The sequence below is a fragment of the Apis laboriosa genome, unplaced genomic scaffold (assembly GCF_014066325.1).
Source record: "Apis laboriosa isolate Shangri-la unplaced genomic scaffold, ASM1406632v1 scaffold105_cov147, whole genome shotgun sequence".
NCBI classification, from domain to species: Eukaryota; Metazoa; Arthropoda; class Insecta; order Hymenoptera; family Apidae; genus Apis; species Apis laboriosa.
The window spans coordinates 288,527-308,652 of NW_025220714.1; the positions used below are offsets into that span (position 1 = coordinate 288,527).

Here is a 20,126-nt window from a genome sequence, read left to right on the forward strand (position 1 = left end):
GTGTGCGTCTTTGCGATATATTTGTTTTCGGCACTGCGCGCCTTATACTTAAAAGAAAAAGAAAAACCGATCGATATACCGAACGGTTTTTGCCTCTCCATTCGACTTATACCGTATCCTTTATATCCTGCCACTTTATACGCATTTTTCGTGTTCGAGAATCGATACCGATTTCCGCTAATTTTACGAGAAACTCAAGTTTAATCGACAGATAAATCGATACGCGTAGTTCTTAATAACGTAACGAACGTTCGTTTCCACGTGGTGGTGAACTTTCGAGTGTTTTCTGAAGTGTGATCGAGAAATCGGATCGGGATTGGATCGAGGGACAAATGAGGAAAAGGAGCACGTGCAAATACTCGAGAAAACGGACGAGAAGACGTTGGAGAAACGTTGCTCGCTTGGAGAGAGAGAGAGAAAGAGATCATCGAAGTGACCGTTGGTGACCTGTGTTTACGTGTATGTGTGTCGAGTAATATATATATTATATATATATATATTGTAGCATAGGAAAGTACGTGGAAGTAAATGTGGGTGCAAGTGCGCGCGCGCGCGCACAGCTAGTAGTGTATAAACGCTGACGTAACGCGACGAACCTCCCCCCTTAAACACCTGATCGACGATCCACGTCAGTGACCTTGTTCAATACCGTCCATCGCGGTAAAGGATTTCGGGACACGCTTTGCCTCCTCCATCGTTTTTCGTGTTTTGGATGTCTTAAGCGGAAAAAGATGTAAGTCGTTATATATATATATATATCCTGGTTTTCCGTTAAATCGAATAAATCTCGTTACAACGAATTTTTATTAATTATTAATCACATCGAAACGGACGAATACGAAATAAAGAATGAAAGGAAGAAAGAACGATGATAATCGATAATGGATGCAAATTTGAATATTTGAATTTCGAAAGGTCTAGGTCGTTTGACAAACGCGCGTCTTCTTCCGGCTGTTCGAAAATTCATTGGATAAACTTGTTCGCCGCGATCTTCTCCTCGTAATGAGTTTCAGCTATGAGATTAATACACGCTCTGATGCAACGGACCGAGATACGAAAATAATTTTTTTTTAACGAATTCTGGTAATTCCTCGAGAAGTGGTAACCGTCAAGAGTAAGAAAAAAGTGTTCGAACGGATTCTTTTCGTTACCTATTCGTAATTATTTACGGATAAAAAGTTTAACGCGGCCGATCGAAATTTATTCGCAGGGCAGGTAGAGGATCGTTTATTAGCCTGGTTTAATTCTTGGACGCTCGTTTCTCATTGTCGATTCGATGGGAGGAACGCGATTAAAAGGAACGGGGAACATCGACGTACGTGGGCCCCGTTCGATTTCATTGATTCATGAGCATCGGCGTTCAGGTTGCCTAAGGCTATTGTTTCCCGTTTAATTGGCCGTTATCTATTCTCAGGATCATCGTAGATCAATTTGCACGATCGCTCGTTCACGGTAGGGCGGAACGGTTTCTCTGTAATCTATAAATACGTGAGACGAGGCGATACACGAGTCGACTACGCCGTACGATTGTTGCAGGTAAATGGAACAACGGTGCAGTTTGTTAATAGTTGTTAACGGGAAGTCGGTGGCTCGAGCATTTTCTACCAATTGCGTAAAAGTAAAAATTAACTCAGGTTTCGGATCGCGCCACTCGTCGTCGCGTGTGGAACGAAAGTGGGAGGAAAAAACGCGATTAGATAAATACCGTTAGATAAATTCATTTTTTAAAAATCGACCGAGATAGTTGTTGCGTAATAGAGAACATTTGCATTATTTACATATATATATATATATATATTGCGCTGTACAAATACAAGAAAAAATCATATGAATACAAAAACATCCGGTGGAAGTCGTAAAAGTGAATAATGACGATTATTTTTATTTCAAACGTTTTCATAGTTACGCGTTAGAATAATGCTCGTCGTTTAATAAATTCCTATTTATCCGTTTCGTGAAAAGATAGTTGGAAATAACGATGGGTGTTGAGAAATAGAAATACGATTGGATCTCTTATGGCGGCCAAATTCAAAGACAAATTCTCACGAAGAGAATAAAGATGAAATTGCATCTACGCGAAATCCAATTGACCCGTTTGACGATAACGCGCGATGCGAAGTTAACACGGTCTGACACGGTGTAAACGCGTGTAAAAGTTTAGAGCGGCGCGTCGGTAGGCGATGACACCGAGATAGTTTAGTTTTGCTCGTTCGGATGACGATGCAATGCGCGGAAGAAACTTGCTTAAACGTAAAAGTAAAAATAGTTTTTGACCAATAGATATTATATGAAGCGAAAAGTGGTTCAGTAAGCGTAAACATTTTAACCAACCATGCACGCGTTAACCAATTGTAATTTTATTGGTCGTGCTTACGTTATTTCCATTCGTCAAGACAGGGTAATAAAATTTCCATCGTAAATTACGAAGACTTAAGTGTCGCGAAGTGACGAATCTAGGAGAAGGACGAGTATAACTTGCTCGCTTCTTAATTTTTCTCCATCGAGCGATCTAATCTAACTTTCATAACCTAACTTTTTTCCATAATATCGATATCGAAACGGATCTGACGCGATAGATTATTCCATTTCTAAATACGATCTAAATACGATATGCGATGAATCATATTATTTCATATACAACGAGCAAAAAAATAATTAGATCAACGATGTTTACTTAAATGTGCAAAAAATATATAAATATATATTACGTGTGTACATGGTGCAGAAATATTCGTTGCAAAGTGTGAAACGAAAAAAAAGAAAATTCCCGTTTAATTTCTTTTCCGATTCTTCGCAGTCTGAAAAAAAAAAAAAAAGAAAAAAGAAAAAATTATACAGTTTTGAAACAATTCTATAGCGATAACGACGTGGCTTCGCGATAGAGAATTTCCGGAATAAAATTGAGCGAACGGACCGATTCGATCGATGAAACACTCGGTGTCAACAGCCGGTGGTAAAAAAATTTCGATGCGATAAGCCAAAAATAAATAGCGGAACGCGTTTATGCAAAGGCACGGTGTTAGTAGCAACGGTTAAAGGCACGCTAAGTAAGGAGCACGCGCCACATGGCGGGAACTAGAGTTGTGCAACCCCGCTTAAAGTTATTCTGGCGGATGAGCGCAGTAGCTGGTGACGTCCCTAACCTAACATAACCTCTCGCCACTCGGCGCGCGCCCTCTCTCGATGACGGAGCTTGCGATAGGTCGGGCACAAACGTATATACGAATGCACGTTACGTGCAGCCAGTCTGCTCCACTATAGTCGAATCATGCGTACTACGATCCGCATCTACCACACCGGTATCCGTCGCACTTTTCACATCGTACCATGACCTTTCCCTTCAACGAATCATTAACGATCGCTCTCTCCGTTCGATTTTACGATTGATTTCTCATTGATCTTTTTTTCTCTCTCTTCTCTTTTTTTTTTAAACAGCATTAAACTATTCGTTCTACCAATTAATACGAGGATAAAGGTATAAAAGTGGAGCGAGATTTAACGATTGAAATGCTTGATTATCGATCAATTATTCGTTACATTATCGTGCTAATAAATTCTGTTTCTAACCGTTAATATTCTGCCAATCGTTTTCGAAATTGATTCTCGTACACTCGTCGTCATCTCGTCCAAAGGAAGTTTCGTCTGAAAGGAAACGAATATTATTCGATCCTTGCGTTTTTTTAGTGAAAGAAACATTATCTTTATGAGAACGTCACCAACATGTTTCTTACGTCGCGCCCATACCGTGTCACCGATTATAACCGGCTAGATCTCGGCCTATAGAGGCCACGTGCGTAGAAAATAGATAACAACTAGCAGACTCCTCGCGACCTATGCCAATCTCAAACTAAATATACCAGTAATCACGGCATTGCATCTATCAACTTCGCGCGCATACTGCCTTTCGAAGCAACGTTTCAACGCAATCTCGTTAAATTCTTAACGTAACGTCAACGTAACGCCCATCGTACCAACTGAAGCGCTCTACGTTATCGACCGAATTTTGAATACTCGACGAGCGTGATTTCCATTCGTTGCGACTCGTAATCGTCATGAAACGTTTCCGTTCCACGGATCTAATACAATGCAATTCCATTGAAAGAAAAAAAAAATTTTTCATTTCGAAACTTTACTTCCCGCGAATCATCTCGTCTCTCCTCCTCTCCCTTTATCATCTCTCTGTTGAAAAGCTCACAGAAACGTAACGAACAATCCTTTGCGATTCTTTTTTATTTATTTATTTTTTTTTCGCGGGAAAACGAGCTTACGAAAAACACCAGCCGTGTTTCATCATCCACCCGATACCTGCGAGAAACTACGCTCGCCGGGCAAACCGACTTATCTCGCCGCCGTCTTTTTTCATTGGCTTCGCGTTCGCGCGGCGGGGAAAAAAAGAGGAATGAAGAAAGGAGGGGAGGGGAGGGGAAGAAAAAAAAAACACGGCGATTCATAACAAACTTGTGATCGGCACAGAATCAATGTCGTGAATAATGCATTCGTCTACTACCATCGATACTACCGATTGGTATAATGTCGCTTTTGCACATAGAAGAAAAATGACTTAACGAGTGGTCGACCTTATTGTGACTCATTAACCAATGAAATAGGAGTGCGAGCTTTGCTATGCCACTATCGCCATGCATTAGAAGAACCAAAGATCTTTATAACGCGATCGGTATAGCGAGGAGAGAGTCGTTTAAATCGCGAAATGCTTAAGTAAAGTAATTGAGTTAAATTCGAGACTCGTTCTCTCTCTTTTTTTTTTTTTTTCTTATTCCCTTCATCCCGTTCGTTTACATATAATTCTCAAATCGTCTCTATCTGGATCTGGAAAAAATACACCCAACGTAACCGTTGTAAAATTAGCTTAGAATTTTAGAGGATTCGAGCGTTAAATGATTTTTTAAACCATTCCTCCTCCTCCTCCTCCTCCTCTTCCTAGTGTTTCGAAGTCTCTTCGAACGAATGGTTCATCTTCGGAGAATCCAAGCAGAGAGAGAGAGAGAGAGAGAGATAGAGAGAGAAAAAAACTAATAATCGTACAGGTGCGATTAATGACGTGAATAAAGAAAGATACGAGAAAAAGATAAAGGAAAAAATGGAGAGAAACACGAAACGAAACGTGGAACAGTGATCGTTTAAAGAGGATTCCGCGGTTGTTCCTAGCCGTTACCAGAAGCATGGACGATCGACGGGATGAATTACGACGACAGAAATCGTCGGCGCACCATCACGAACATCCTTGCGTCGGAATGATGTCATTTGACCCTGACACGTGCAGTGAGCGAGTACCGGTATTCGAAATGCCCAGCCGCCATTCGACTCGAGAGAAAACGCGTTCCCTCGAAAGGTGCATGACACTGCACACTCTCCTTCGTGACTGGAAACAACGAGGCGAGGAATATAGGAAAAGGTTCTAACCTTTTCCACCGTTTCGAGTGTTGGATCGATATTAGTCCAGCCGGAGAAATATTCGTGTGAACATTTTTCGTGTACGAAGAGAGATTTTCTTATTCGCTTTCTTCTTCGAGGCGAGTTTCGAAAAAAGTAAATAAAATTGGAGGGAAAAGAAAAAAAATAGATCGATTGGAGGAAAAGAAAAAAAATAGTTCCTCTTTCTCTCTCTCTCTCTCTCTCTCCAAGAATCAACTATTATTTAAGTATAAAGTTGTAGTAAAATTTTATACAAGTTAGTTTTAACGGCGAAAAAATTAATTATAGAATAGGTTTTTTTTTTTTTTTAATCGTGGAAGAAGAAGAAGAAAAAAAATAGGAAAATCGAAAGAAGAAAGTTCAAGGAATTAGATTTATAAAGAGAGAAAAGTGAGAGAATCGATTAAACGGAATTGTGCCCAGCGCAGAACGAACACGATGACACGCGGTGTTGCGATTACTCTCTGAGGTCGATTCTCACGGACGTTAGCTGGCCTTACAACATTGCACTTATTATACACTCGCGAGTTGTCGTTCCGACATCTCGTGATACACCGCCGCGCGATCGAGCTCGATGGATCTTCGTCTTCGAAGGAAATTCCATCAAGATCACGGACTCTGGATCGTCGATTAACGATTCGCTTTTTTTTCTTTGTTTCTCTCTCTCTCTCTCTCTCTCTCTCCCTCTCCTTTTGAACGAAGCTTGTTCAATGCTATCGAGGAGCGGGAACACAACCGTGGCCATGTAGAAATATCATTCGAGATTACATCGCGCTCCGCTCTGGAGAAGAAGAAATATTATTCTTTGATAATGAACGAATATTTGCAAAAACAATATACACCGTATATATCGCGTATCGACAAGTTTAATTGGCAATGAAACGCAAAGTGACGTATGAACTTGTATCTAATTCGCCGTCCAAGGATAATAACGCAATAATGACCTCATCGAGAATACTTGAAATTTTCTATACGTACAATCGGGGAAATATTTGTAACGTTAACGAGGCGTACATTCCGTACGATATAATAATCTTAGCTAGAGATAAATAAAACGAGACGCGAGAAAACGTGTTTATTCTCTTTATTTTTTTTTTTTTTTTTTTGAAATTCGAAAAAAAAAAAAAAAAATAATAATAATAATAATAATAGTACGGTAGATATTATTGGGAAGTGAAGAAAACGTAACGGACCGTGTGTTTATTGGCACAGTTTCGAAGAAAACGCGGAGTTAAGGCTAGTTACGCACTATCAATAACTATTTACCGAAACGTAGCAGTGTTGTTTACATACGGTTTTGCCAAGTTGCGGTGATTATGGCGCCAAGTATCACTGGGAAACGTGACTAAGCGCGTGATATTATCCGTCCCTCCTGGAAGGAATAAGGTCTGCCGGGAAACAAAGCGGTCTAGGAACGTGCGACCAGTGCAAGACTACACTGCTATTAATACAGGGTGAGTCAATAGAGAATTTCCTATTTATAATAATAAATAAATCATACTTATTCGATCGGGAAATATAACACGCTGCTTCGCATCGAGAGAACGCGCGTTAAGAAACATCAAGATAATGTATGTTTTATATAGAAAAAGAGAGAAAGAGAAAAAACGCCTCGTTATATTTCAACGTATATTTTCCTCCACATCTCTATTTTTATTGACTCACCTTGTATACGTATCGAACACGGTCTCTCAATGATCGTTCCCCCCTCTCCCCCCTCTCCCCCTTCCCCCTCTATCATTTAAAACCATTAAACAAAATCTTCGTCCGATCGAGACGAATGGAACCTTTCGAAAAATTAAAAACTTTCAAATCAAGTTACTCGCCGAACTATCCTCCGACTGGATACTTACGAGCTGAAAAAAATAAATGGCTCGAGTTCGATGTTACACGCGCAAAAATACGTTACGAATCGTGTACTATACATCGTATAAACAGACGGCAACAGATCGCGCTTCTCAGTCTGTCGAAAGATAAGAATAGGAAAAAAACGAAAGAAAGAAAGAAAGAAAGAAAGAAAGAAAGAAAGAAGTGGAGAAAAATATATGTATATAAGAAAAAGAGAAAAAAAACATCGATAAACACGTGACACAGTATTCGATGATCGTATTCGATGCTTCCACGAATTCTCGTTTTTATCGGTCGATTGTTGGCCGATGGTCACGGTCCAGAGGCGCCCTTCGAAATTTTTCGACCGCTTCGAGAGAAACGGGTCGGTGGCGCGCGCAACGGGTCAGACCAAGTTCAGACGGCTTAGATGCTGCGGTGACGCAGCTGCGATACCAATGGTCGAAGGAAATTGCACGGGTTAAAGGGCGACTAGGAGGCTAGGAGATTCGATCGCAGAGCGTCGATGCGCGTCTTGGGCCGCGTGTGCGCGCGCGCGCGCGCGTACATGCGTGCGTGCGTGCGTGTGCACCAACACGGACGGCCGGGTGCATGCCTGCCGGTGTGATTGACATCGGTAAGTATGCCATGGCCGACCGCTCGCAACGCGCTGGTACGAACGACTGCAGCGCTGCCCACACCGCCGCGTTACGAATACATCGTACGTAAGCCGTGCCTCTAACAGCGCCATCCGTCTCTAGCCTCGGATCGGAGAGAAAAACTTCTTGCTACGAGAAAATTTCCGTCCCCGCTTGAACCTGATTTTTCGAAACTTTGGCCTCGATGGACTTGGATCGATGAACGGATTTCATTTATTTCCATTTATTCCCCCCTCTCCCTCCCCTCCTCGTGGAACGAGAGAAGCGAGAGCATGAATCGAGCATAGGGAAGGGGGGAGGAGGGACTGGTCTCTTGCAATCGATAAAGGGGTATAACAGGTGGTACCGGGATTGTGTGCGATGGGCGTGTTGTTGTTTGTTTTGGGGATTATGCGGGGGAAGAGCATGGGTTGGGAAATGATAGTTTCTCCTCAGGGGAGGGGGAGGGGGGAATGGTTGTTTCGAGCTCACTTTTGACGGGAGGAGGGAAATGGAAATATATATTTGAATTATTTCTTACATAGTTGATCTATTATAGATCCTGTACGAGTATCGAACCGAAGAAATTTATCCCTATTCATATATATATATATATCTCGCCGTGAAAAAGGCCGTACTTCACGGAACAACATTCGATACGTGGACGGTAGTGAAGCGAAGCCATTCACTTCTTGTAAAGTCTATTGCAATATCGTAAGAAAATTTAAATTCCTTTACGTTCGTCGTGATCCGTAAGCCGGTTTACCTAGCCGACATTCCTACGCACAAAGTTACTACACCGTGGTTAAATGTAAAAGTTCATCATTCACGCGGCGCGTTGCGTAACCACGGCCGGTGTGTGTAACCAGCTCCTCCGTTGTCGATTCGCAGATAACGCGAATCCGCCCTTTGATCGAAGAGAGAGAAGAGAAAAAAAAAAAAAAAAAAAGGAGAGAAAGATTCTCGCCTTTTCGTAATTTTTTTTTTCGACGGCCGCGCATCGTTTTACGGCCGTAGCCGTAATCTCTCTCGAAATCGAGATCGAAGTGCACGGTGAAACGCGGACAGCGATAACGTGACACGCGTGACGTAATGTAACCCTGTTCCACGAAGGACGCGGTTTTCACCAGAGTTCGATCTTCCTGTAAGATGGTGTCGTTTTCGAGGCGGGCCGAAAAACCGGTATGCCGAAACGTGTGCGAGGACGGGCGAGGAGGCGAGGAGGCGAGGAGGGGATGGCGGGAGGGGAGGGGGGAAGGGAGGCAGAAAGAGGATTCGATGTCATGTGCGATGACGACAAACAGCAAGGTCCCTCTCTCGTACTTTTACTTTCGTCGCTTCCATAATTTCATCTCTCTTTAGATCTTCGATGATGAATTTGTTCGATGAATTAGTTAGCTGGCTAACGAAATGCTTAAATACGTATGTAGAATTATAACGGATAGGCGATATTGTTTGAATCTTTCAACGTATTCGCTGCCAACCACGAGCGTATTTTTATCGAATTCTAACGTGTTTCTATGCGAATAAAAACGTGTTGCATTAGTCACAGACAAAAAGTTATCGCGGATGGAATTTATTAGAAAAGTTCAATTCTTGTTATTGTTATTGATTAAACGGAAAATTGAATATATTCGCAGAGAAATAACCGAGGGGAACTTGCATAGATAAACATTCGAGAACAGGAATGACGATACGAAATGAAATTACATAATTTGCTCCTGGCAACGAGTGGGTTAACGTTAGGAAGCGGAAGAAAATTAATCGGCTGTTGGCTAATAGGATGGGTTAAAATAAAATCGTGTTGTCCCGCGTCGAATATACATAAGATACCGGTATATAGTTTATTTTAATTGTTATAACGTTTCGTTACGAAAAGTTATATTTATATATCTATCTTGATCTCTCGTATCGATGAATTTTTCTTTTCCCGTGAATCGAAAATAAACAAATAAACAAACACAGGCAGGGAGTGAAGGGGGGAGGGGAGGGAGTTCGCGAAGAAGAAGAAGAAGAAGAAGAAGAAGAGGAAGAAGAGGAAGAGAAAGAACGAAGAAACGAAAGAAAGACGAAGATGGGAGAAAAAAAACTTTCATTCGACGAAACTTTCATTACTTTCTTATCGGTTACGAGCGAAACACTGACCAACCCAGCCAATTCTCTCTTTCTCACTCCGGCGCACGACAGAAGATGCGCGAGACACCGAGAAGAATCGAGCGTGCGATCGCGCGCCGACAATTATCGGGTATGATGGCGATGTATAACCGTTGGCGATCGAAAGTGAAATCGCAACAAGAAGAAAAGGTGACGAGAGAGGAGTCGTCTCGTCTCGTCTCGTCTTCTCTTCTTCGCCGGTTCTTTATTTGGAGCTCGATTTTTTCCCCTCCTCCCCTCCCCTCTCCTCCTCACCTTTCGAGCTAGTCCACTTACGTAACTATACGCGCGGGGTTAATCGACGATTTTACACGGACTCTTCCGCGTCGATCCCGTACACGTAATCTCGTAACGAAGATGGCGCAATTTTTTCATCGATATCCACGGGATTATCGTTCAATTCTTCTCTGAACTGTTTCTTTTCTTTTTCTCTGACCGTCACGGAATCACGGAGACGACAATTTGACAAATTCAGTTGCCTCTCTTCTCTTCTAGCATCGAGGCACGGGTGAAAGTTTCCAGTCGTTTGAAGAATCTCTCGTTGAATTTTCGTGGAAAATTCGGATTCGTCGTCTTCCAAGTAATCCAAGTAAATACGTAATCGTGACGGACGGATGAAGGTATAATCGATCGGCGGAGGAGAATCTTGGCCGGAGGAGAAAGAATCGGAATCCCGAGTGGAATTGTCGAGCGTTTGGAAGAGGGTATCGAGAGAGTGAAAGTTCCCGCGTTATATGAGTTTTTGGCATTGGGCGTTTGGATTGGAGGGCCTCGGTTGGTATCGAGGTCACTGGTGCCACCACCACCCAACGGCGTGGATCCACGAGTTCGGTGGATCGCGTGGCCCGCACAACTGGCTGCCCCAAAAACTTTGGGCTGCGCGAGGCGTTCACTTCGGCTCCTCCGCGCTCCGTGCGTGCGTGCGTGCGTGCGTGCGTGCGTTCGTTCCTTCGTTCGCTCTCTTCCGGCCTTCGTATTATTGCTCTCGCCTCGCGAGTGAATCAACGATCTCCCGAAGGCATTGTCTTCTATTTAAAAACCGCCGTGGCAGCTATGAATCGTGCGCGCGACGACCACCGTCGGTCGGTATCTCGATTTTGGACCGGGCTCCGGCCAAAGTGATTTATACAACTCGTGAGAAATATGTGGATCTCGAAGGATGGGACGAATTATTCCCGTGCACCACTTCGCCGTGCAACGTGTGTTTAATTATAGATCCATGCTCCCCTCCGCCGCGTACGTATCCCGTAAGGAGCGACGATCGATGATCGGCTGATATTTCCTCGCATCAGAAGAAATTTTATGGATATTCCTTAGGAAGGATTCGTTGTTAATCGTGACGTGTAACATGTGCGCGAAGATGAGTGTTCTCCAAGGTCGTCACATAGGTAGGATTCCTTCTATTTTCGATTATTTTTAAATGAAACAAGAATTTTCTCGGATCGATCGACGATCGAAAACGAGTCAATCTCCGATTGTATTCGAACGTTATCGATGCGCAAAAGCATCCCACGCGTTTTTTCTCGATCGATCATCGAAAAGTGCGAGCGGGTGTCAATTTATTGCCCTCCAGGTCAATAACACTGGATTTCACAATTGCACGGTTCGCTAATTTTAAATGAGAGGACTTGCGTACCTCTCATCATGCCTCCCCCTCCCTCCTGGCAATTAAAATCCCGATCCTGGCATTATAGTCTCGAGTTAAAGAATAGAATTCTCTTCTCGCGTAATTTCCTCCTATATTATTCGATTTTTCGCGATAGAAGGATCGAAAGTGGAGGAAGTTAAAAGTTCGAAGGAGGATATTCCTTTACGGATCTATTGCGCAAACGAGGTAGAAACCTGGAAGCGAGTTCCCAGGCAAAGGAGGAGTTTTGCAACGGATTTTTTTCGAAGTTGGCGCGCGCGAGCATTTCTTTTTTCCTTCTTCCTTCTTCTTCTCTCGGGAATCGTTCGCGAAACGGGGCTTCCTGCTGTTTCGACACACCGACGTTCTCGTTGTGTTGCGACACGTTTCGAGGATCAGCTATGCGCTGATCCGACGAAATCGCTCGATTCGTACGGTGAAGCAGTTTGGAGACAAGAAAATCGTCGTAAATAATCCAATGACCCCGTAAGTAAGCTTCCCCAGCGTTTCGAAATTTAGAGTTCAAATTGATCGAGAGTTCGATCGAATCGAAAATTGGAAAATCTGGAACGAACGAGATTCACTTACTTACTTTTTGTTTCTATCTGATGAAAAATGAGAGAAGGGAAGAGGAGAGAAAGGAACGAAATTGAAAAAACGCGTGGTGGTAGCGGCGAGGAAGCTTTGCTCGCGTCGTGGCACGGTGACCAGTCGTCGTACGAGTCTGAAAGTTGAACGGAGTTGGACGTAGGCGATGGAACGAATTTCGATTCGTTTCCACGCCGCTCGTCGGCTTATGACACAACACGGCAGAGCTTGCCGTAGGAAAAGTAAGGTAAGGCCAGTGGTATAATAGAAACTTTCACTGCGGAGGTTCAACGTACCGTAGGCCTCTCCGACTCTCACTCGCTAACCGTTCTCACTGCCTGTGCCCGATTCGCCAATATCCGAGGGACGCCGATATTCCTCTTTCTCTTCCCCGATCGAGCGAGAAAAATTAAGCAGGAATATTTGTAACGTGAAAAAGAAATTTCTCGATACAGATTTCTTGGATTCGGTGCAAACCCTTCCATTAAACTCCTCCTCTCTCTCTCTGCATTTCCACGATTAAAAGGTCTTTTTATCGAAAAAAAAATTTTCCTATTCGACGAATCGAAGGAATCTAGTTTAACCTTAGTCGATTCGTTAATCGATTTCTGTTTATTCGTTTTCACGAAATTGGAAATTGGTAGATTTTTTGGAGAAAAAGTTGGTCTGGTTCGGTCGTGGAGGACACGGTTTAATGGCGACGCTCGTCGATACGCGCATACGAAGAGAACTTTCCTTCGCGATAATACCGTTTCCTTGCGAGCGATCCAGCTTGTTCGAGATAACGCGATACGCGCTCGAGGAAATGTAGTTCCCTTCGTGTTCCTCTTCTCTCTCTCTTTCTCTCTCTTTCTCCCCTTTCTCTTCGTTCCTGCACGCGAAAAAGAAAGTTCGGCGAGCGTGATGGCGGTGATCGAGAATCCTCTTTTTGCGCCACCAGGAAGGAACGCGGACTCGATTCAACTCCTTCGAAGCGAGACTTGGAAGGCAGGGTTCCTTTTTCCGATCCACCGTTTAAACCTCGTTCCTCGTAATACGCGACACGTAATACAGTCGCGCACAGGGTGGGAAGAATCGAGCGATAAATGTGGGTACTTTTCACCCGGATCGAGTCAGTAAAATTGTAAAATCGGTGTTTCCCACATTATACCCGTTGTACCGTTATACCCCGGTAAACCGATGCTTCGTTTTTTCCTTCCTGCGATAACTCGGTTCGAAGGTGGACACGGTTGAAAACGGAGGTTTCACATCCGTGAGGACTCGGCCCGATAAGCCTGATAAGTCTTTTTTTCTTTTTTTTTCAAATAACGGCACGCGGTGATAAAGTGCGAAACTACGTCATCGTTTACGTGCGATGTCCCTTTCGTTCCGTTCCGTCCATCCTATCCAATCGTATTGCACGCACGACACCGTAAATATATCTCTTTTTCGTCATTTTGTCGCGTGGATAAAGTGGACATTTTTTTAAAAAAAAAAAAAAAAAAAAAAAAAAGAAAGGAAAAGAAAGAAAAAAAATTCGATCTGTTCGCGTTTCAAACGAATGGGTTATCTCGAACGATAACGAAGATTTCCTCGATGCCTCCTCTCGAATTGGAAATCCCGCGACAGGTAACTATTTAACTTTCTCCGCGAAGCTTTACAAGCCTCGAAACGGTTCTTCATCTTCTTCTCCGCTCGTGAACTCGTCCACGATTCCACGGTTCACCCTTCTAAATCACGGGCCGTGATACTTCCTGGTCCCGAGGCTCGAGGCGAGCGGCATTATTTTATCCGCGACTCATTACCATTGTCAAGAATTCGTTTCCTCGTGGCACGAATCGCGGCGGCCAATCGCGTGGCAGCAGCGAGCGAGCGAGGGAGCGAAACCGTGGAGGAAAGAAACCGAGGAGGGGAAGAGGCGGCTAGAGGAGTCGGACACGATCCGAAGTGGAGGGGGAGGAGGGGAGGGAGTTATAGATCTAGGATGTCATGGCGTGGGAGAGTCACTTTCACCATCGGCGGCCCCTATAGGCGGTTCAATCTACCCGTGCTACGTGAAATTACGCGGCTCCGTTTCACTAGATTCATCACATGATGGTACCTAACTCGCCGGAAATATGTCAACGCGCGAGAATCGTACAAGGTTTTCTATTCGCGTCGCGAAAACGAGTTTCGCGAGTTTCCGCCTTTTCCGCCTTTTCTTTATTCTTCGTCCTTTTCGCATTTTGGAAAGAAGAGATCTATCTAGCTTTGTTTCGTCGAACAGCGAAAATGGATTTTTAATTAAGATGTATGATAAAATTGATCTATATAAAGTTGAGGTAATTAACGGTTACAACGAACGGATGATAAATTTATATTAATGGGGGAAAAAAGATCTGTTCGAAGGGGGGAGGGGGATATTTAAAGTAATCTTGAGTCATCAAAGTGATTCAAGGTGCATTGAATTTTTAAAACTTCGATCGAATATTAATGCTTTTCGTTCACTTACCACGCGATGGATTACGTAAGTCGCTTCCTGTTGCGATTACATTCTTGTTACGAGTGCCAGGAAATGAATTTTCAAAAATAATTATCCCGTTTACACGACACGAAAGAAAATAGCGATAAGAGGAAAAAATGTATTTCGTTCGATCGCCACCGATCGAGTCGATCGCCATAGATCGAAAAAACATTTTTACTTTTCCTGTTATGTAAAATGAAATGTCTAACCTTTCGTTCGGTTATATAAATTCTGAGTTGATTGATATAGTAAACATTTTAAATATAGCTGATTGTCATATACTCTTCTATCGTGTTCTAAATAAAACAGAAATACAAAGTACGAAACGACAAAATACGTTAATAAAATCAGTTGGTATACAAATAATCTTTCTTATAATTTCTAATGAATCGTATGTGATTTATAAAAATAAATGCGTTAAATACGTTTTTATTAAACCGAAATGTCTTTTTTTCTCATATTATTATAAATACATAATTTATTAAAATAACTTTTACGTTACATCTATTAATTTAAAAAAAAATATTGTCATATTGAAATACAATTTTATACGATTCTTAATTATTCAAAACGCTTCTAACTCGTGATAATAACACAACTTTTCGATCATCGAACTTTCTAGGTTCGATTAAAAATCGCGTGTCGGGGGGAAAAAAGTAGCCGAGGGAAGAAAAAAGAAAAAGCGATATATCTGGAAAGCTCTCGCGCTCCCTCTTCCTACTTACGAGGACAGCGTCGCGTTTAATGAAGCAAATACCACGAGTATCGAGGTAAAGCGCGAGAACCTCGAAAAAGCTTGGCCGAGATAGCGAGAGCTTGCGTGGCTTTGAGCCCGGCACAGAGGCGCAGACACAGGCACACACACACGGTATACACAACAAGATCGCCGGCGGCCTCTCAAGAAGAGACCGTAGGTTAGTGCATTGGCTGCACTTTCCGTCTCGATGTGTGCATGTGCACGCCGCAGTGGCGGCAGCTGTCGGTCGTATGCATGCATTGGTTACGCAAGAATAGTAGCGTGTGTGAGACTGCTGACCCACATACGCCAGGGAGCAAGGACCCCAATGCACCACGTATATACCCGGCTCAGTGCCGACTAACGCGAGTGTGTGCGTGCGACTGTGAGCGGTGGAAGTATATGGAAGTATGCGCATGCGCGTGCACATGCGCACCCGCGCCTCTGTACCGTGGATGCGCCTCGTCCGTGTAATGGTACCTGTAAACGCCATCTGGCGTTGCACACGTTCACCACGCACACACTCGCCCACGTGGCTCTCAAAGTTGATTTAAGCCTCGTTCACAACGTCGTGTCTAGTTTTTCCAACGAAGGTTCGCTGCACTTGACCGGAGTGTCGATTGCGGAGTTTCGCGACGAAAAGCGAATTACGTACTTTGCTTCTCGATGCTTCCAGTACTTTTCGATCGCGGCCAAAGAGTTTCTCAACTTCCTGTTTCAGCTGTTCGCGTTTGCTCGCTCCACTCGCGGACAATTGAATAGACGTTTCAACAGCTACGCGATCGAGTGGCGTCACAATTATCGGGATTCATAATTGGCGTATGATTCTTGTAATTAACTCGAACATTGCAAAACGAAAACCGATGATATAAATAAAATAGGTTAGGGAGCATCGATATTTTTACATAGTTAAATTGTCGCGCTTTGATCGACTATGCTAACCAACGCGAAACGCGATTAGACGTTGCACTTGCACGCCTTCGCGTCTAATCTCCACGTATATCTCCTTGTAATCGAATTATTTCCTTTTTTTTATTTTCGTCGAATTGAAATACCTCGTTTCCATCGATCATTCCAATTTAGACGAAAGATACATCGAGAGGCTTTAAATAAAACAAAATGAAATAATATATTACGGAATTGATTTTACGTTTGTCCTATTTTCGTAGAGTTGTGTATATAACGGCAAATTATGCCGAAGAAGAAGAAATCATACGGAAAATCATTATGGTTGCAGTTCGACACGAGTTGTTGCGAGTAGGAGAAATTGCTTAAAATAAGAGCATTTGACGTGACAGAGAAAGTTGTTCCGTGATTTTACAACTCGCGATTATTTGCCCAAGTCGAAGGCATATAGGGAACTCGACTTGGTTGGAAGCCAGAGGCGTGAACGATCGGTATCATATGTCTGTAAATTTAAACTTCCACAAAATTATTGAAGTTGAGAATAAATCGGATGCGTTCAACAGATGCGTTTAGAATGAACGTGTTTCATAAATGAAGCGCTTACGTCACGTAGACGTCATTACACCGGTCAAACATTTTCGATAAAACTTGCACAATCGTTCGGTTGGCACGCGACCGTAATATACACATTTACACTAATTTCCAATTCCTAGATCTCCTATCCCGAATATCACAAATGGATTCGTAAAAATGGATTCGTAAAAATGGATCAAGGCGTATATCTACGTTGATTAAACATTTTTTTTCCCCTTTTTAATTAATCTATCTATTCCTTCTTCCTTTCTAAGAAAAATCACCCGTCAACCTGTTGTTATCGATTATCCAGCATCGTTCGCACGCGGATGCGAGAAAACCGCGCAAAACGCCAGCGTGGTTTCATGCGTTTGCATACGATTGCCCTGTATTATCTACGACACGGCGTTTATTAAAACGACCCATGGTGTGTCATAGACCATTTCTCTCGCGCGCGACCGTAAAACTGGCTCTCGTCTTGGCCGGCCATTAATTACGGACACCCGGCAAACAGCGATAAGACACGATTTATCATTATCAGGATACTCTGGACGAGTGGACGAGTTATTATTAAACTGACCTGGCGCACCAATCGACACGAGATCCTATATTCCAGCTTTTAAACCCGTCGATACATACGAGCTTCTTTTAAACCTTCCAAATTAAAAAAATAAGATTAAACAAAAATTCTCCCTTTCTTTAACTCCTCGTCTCTTTATTATTATTCGATCAGTCTTTCCCTCGTTAAGAAAATTTTTTCATCCTCAACCAAAGTTTCAAAATCCTTTATTTTTAATTCCCTTAAAACTCGTGTCGCGTCACGTTGATTCCCGTTCGAGGCTCTTGTCTCGCTCGCGGCCGGCAAGGATAGGATCGGCATCGAATCGTATCTTTGCACCGCTCAAAGATACTGGCATGCAACGATCCAATTGTATGCTATTGGCTAAAGAGGGGTTAATGGCGAACTATGCGTTCGCCGTAATCGCGAACGCGTGCGTCCCTACACGTTGTACGTATATTGTAGTACTTTCACATTCGGTCCGTTCTCTTTGCGATAGCCGATATCCTCGGCCAGGCCGAGATGACTTCCACGGCTAGTCGAGAAGCGTCTTATGTTGCTCGAGCCCGCCAGTTCGCGTTCTCGAAACGAGCCACGAAAAGGGAAAGCCGTTGTTGGAAGGCTGTTGTAGTAGAGTCTCGAAAGAGTAGTCGGGTAGTGACAACGTGATTCGCGAGAAAGTTGCTCGTCGCTTTTTAACGAGTCACGTTACAATATGACATAACCTAACATTTTCATCGAGTTTTCACAACTTTTGCGGGGGGGACCATTACTTTTTGAATACCAGTGTTTCTTAACCTTTCTCGAAGCAGAATTTAACCGTGATCTTCATTTCGAAGAAGTTGAATATTTATTGATATTTATCGATATATATATATACATGTAATATATATATATATATACATGTAAATATCGAACGAATTTCGCGAAAAATCGTCGCATCCTTTTCTCGCGCATTCCCTCGGTTTTCCTTGTCCGATTATCGATCGGTGTAACGCTTAACGTTCTTTTCAATGCCAATTCGTTCTCGGTGCCAATATAATCGAGTAAGAGTAATGTATTAGAGATTATCGAAAGAGGATGGAATAGATACAGGATGACGCTGAAAAAAACGTAAATGCATCGATCGTAATTCGACGGAAATACCAAAGTGAGAAGAAAAAAAAAAATTGAAGAAAGAAGAACATATATATCCCGTAAATTGCTCGTTATTCACGAATCCTGCGCTGAAACTCGATCCAAAACTTCGCAATGCAATTCCGTTTAAATATATATATATATATTTCATTGTGATACAATGAAAGAGAAACGTGACCAGACGTTCGCGTGATTAATGAAGATGTTTCTCGCGATAGACATCGCGAGTTCGGTTCGATCACGATCCTTTGCAACGCCGATTCTTCGATTATTAAGCCCCTTTATAAAACTCTCTTTCTCTTTCAAATATTATTACCACCCACCCCTTTCTGAAATTATATTTCTGAAATAAGAGAGAGACGTCGAGCAACGGTTTATCGATCGATCGATAAATTCGAATTCTCTCAAATTTTTTCTCTCACTTTCGTCATTTTCTTTCTGTTCCCAGGAATTATGACCCTTACGAGCAGCCCGTGTGAGCTAGACAACATGAGCTTGTTTCAAGACCTCAAGTTGAAAAGGAGGAAGGTCGACTCCCGATGTAGTAGCGACGGTAAGAATTCTATTTTCCCCTTCGTACTCTCCTCGTACGATTCGAACGAAAGGAAAAACCTTTTCTTTTTCTTTTCTTTTCTTTTTTTTTTTTTTTTACCTCGAACAGGAATCGTGAATCCGTTCCCACGTATTTATCGACCGTGATCTATTTTACCGACACGTTCCCCTCGTTTATTTTCCTCTTTTCTTTTTTCCCCCCTCCTCCTTCAACGATGAAAACGCACGAAAGACTTCGAAAGGCCTAATCTGATTTTAATTACAACGCAGCAGAATGAGAATACGTTTCGTCGATGAATCGGATAACGAATGGATAACGGTCGTGTTCGACGACGAACGCGATCGCTCATCCAGTGTCAGGAAATCGTTATCATGGGAGGGGAGGGGGGAATCACTTCGATCGTTGTACGCATCGCTTCGAAATCGAAACGACGAATTAATAATATTAATAATATTAACGTTGTTCTTTCAACGATAATTCGAATTCGAATAGGATAGAGAAAGCCGATTTTTCGATTCGCTCTCCCCCCTCCCCTCTCAATTCCAATTTCTTCCTTTCCTCTTTTTCTTCTTTTTTTTCGTCCTCTCGCTCTCGACAGGCTTTCAAAGTTGAGAATCAGAAGAATCGTGGGGCCGAGTCCGGATCTCCTCTAATAATAACAATAGGAAAGTGCGTTCTATTCCAAGTGCGTAATACCAAGATTTCGGGCGACTTTATTTACTTGACGTCAAAAAGAAATGAATACGTTTGGCCGATACAGCTATGCATACCACAGGAATTATTCATTCCTCGGTTTCACAACTGTGCGCGATCAAGAGGTAAGGCTGGATGAATCGAGGTGTTCGCTTACTTTTGTGGTCAAGAGTCTCTCTCTCTCTCTCTCTCTCTCTCTCTCTCTCTCTCTCTCTCTCTC

The 20,126-nt window shown here is 42.8% G+C and overlaps 1 protein-coding gene across 4 annotated transcripts in view; it reads left to right on the plus strand.

Moving 5' to 3' along the window:
- Positions 1–579: 579 nt before the first annotated feature.
- The window catches only part of LOC122720283 (hormone receptor 4), a 38,472-nt gene continuing 18,925 nt past the window's right edge, over positions 580–20,126 (plus strand). For 2 of the 4 annotated variants that reach the window (XM_043946885.1, XM_043946911.1), the window contains exons 1-2: positions 580–733; positions 19,109–19,213. In XM_043946885.1, the coding sequence (XP_043802820.1) occupies positions 19,114–19,213 (100 nt within the window). In that variant the 5' untranslated portion in view covers positions 580–733; positions 19,109–19,113. Of the gene's footprint in view, positions 734–6,759; positions 6,888–19,108; positions 19,214–20,126 lie in introns of those variants that run through there. The other 2 variants (XM_043946895.1, XM_043946919.1) reach the window with 1 other exon arrangement.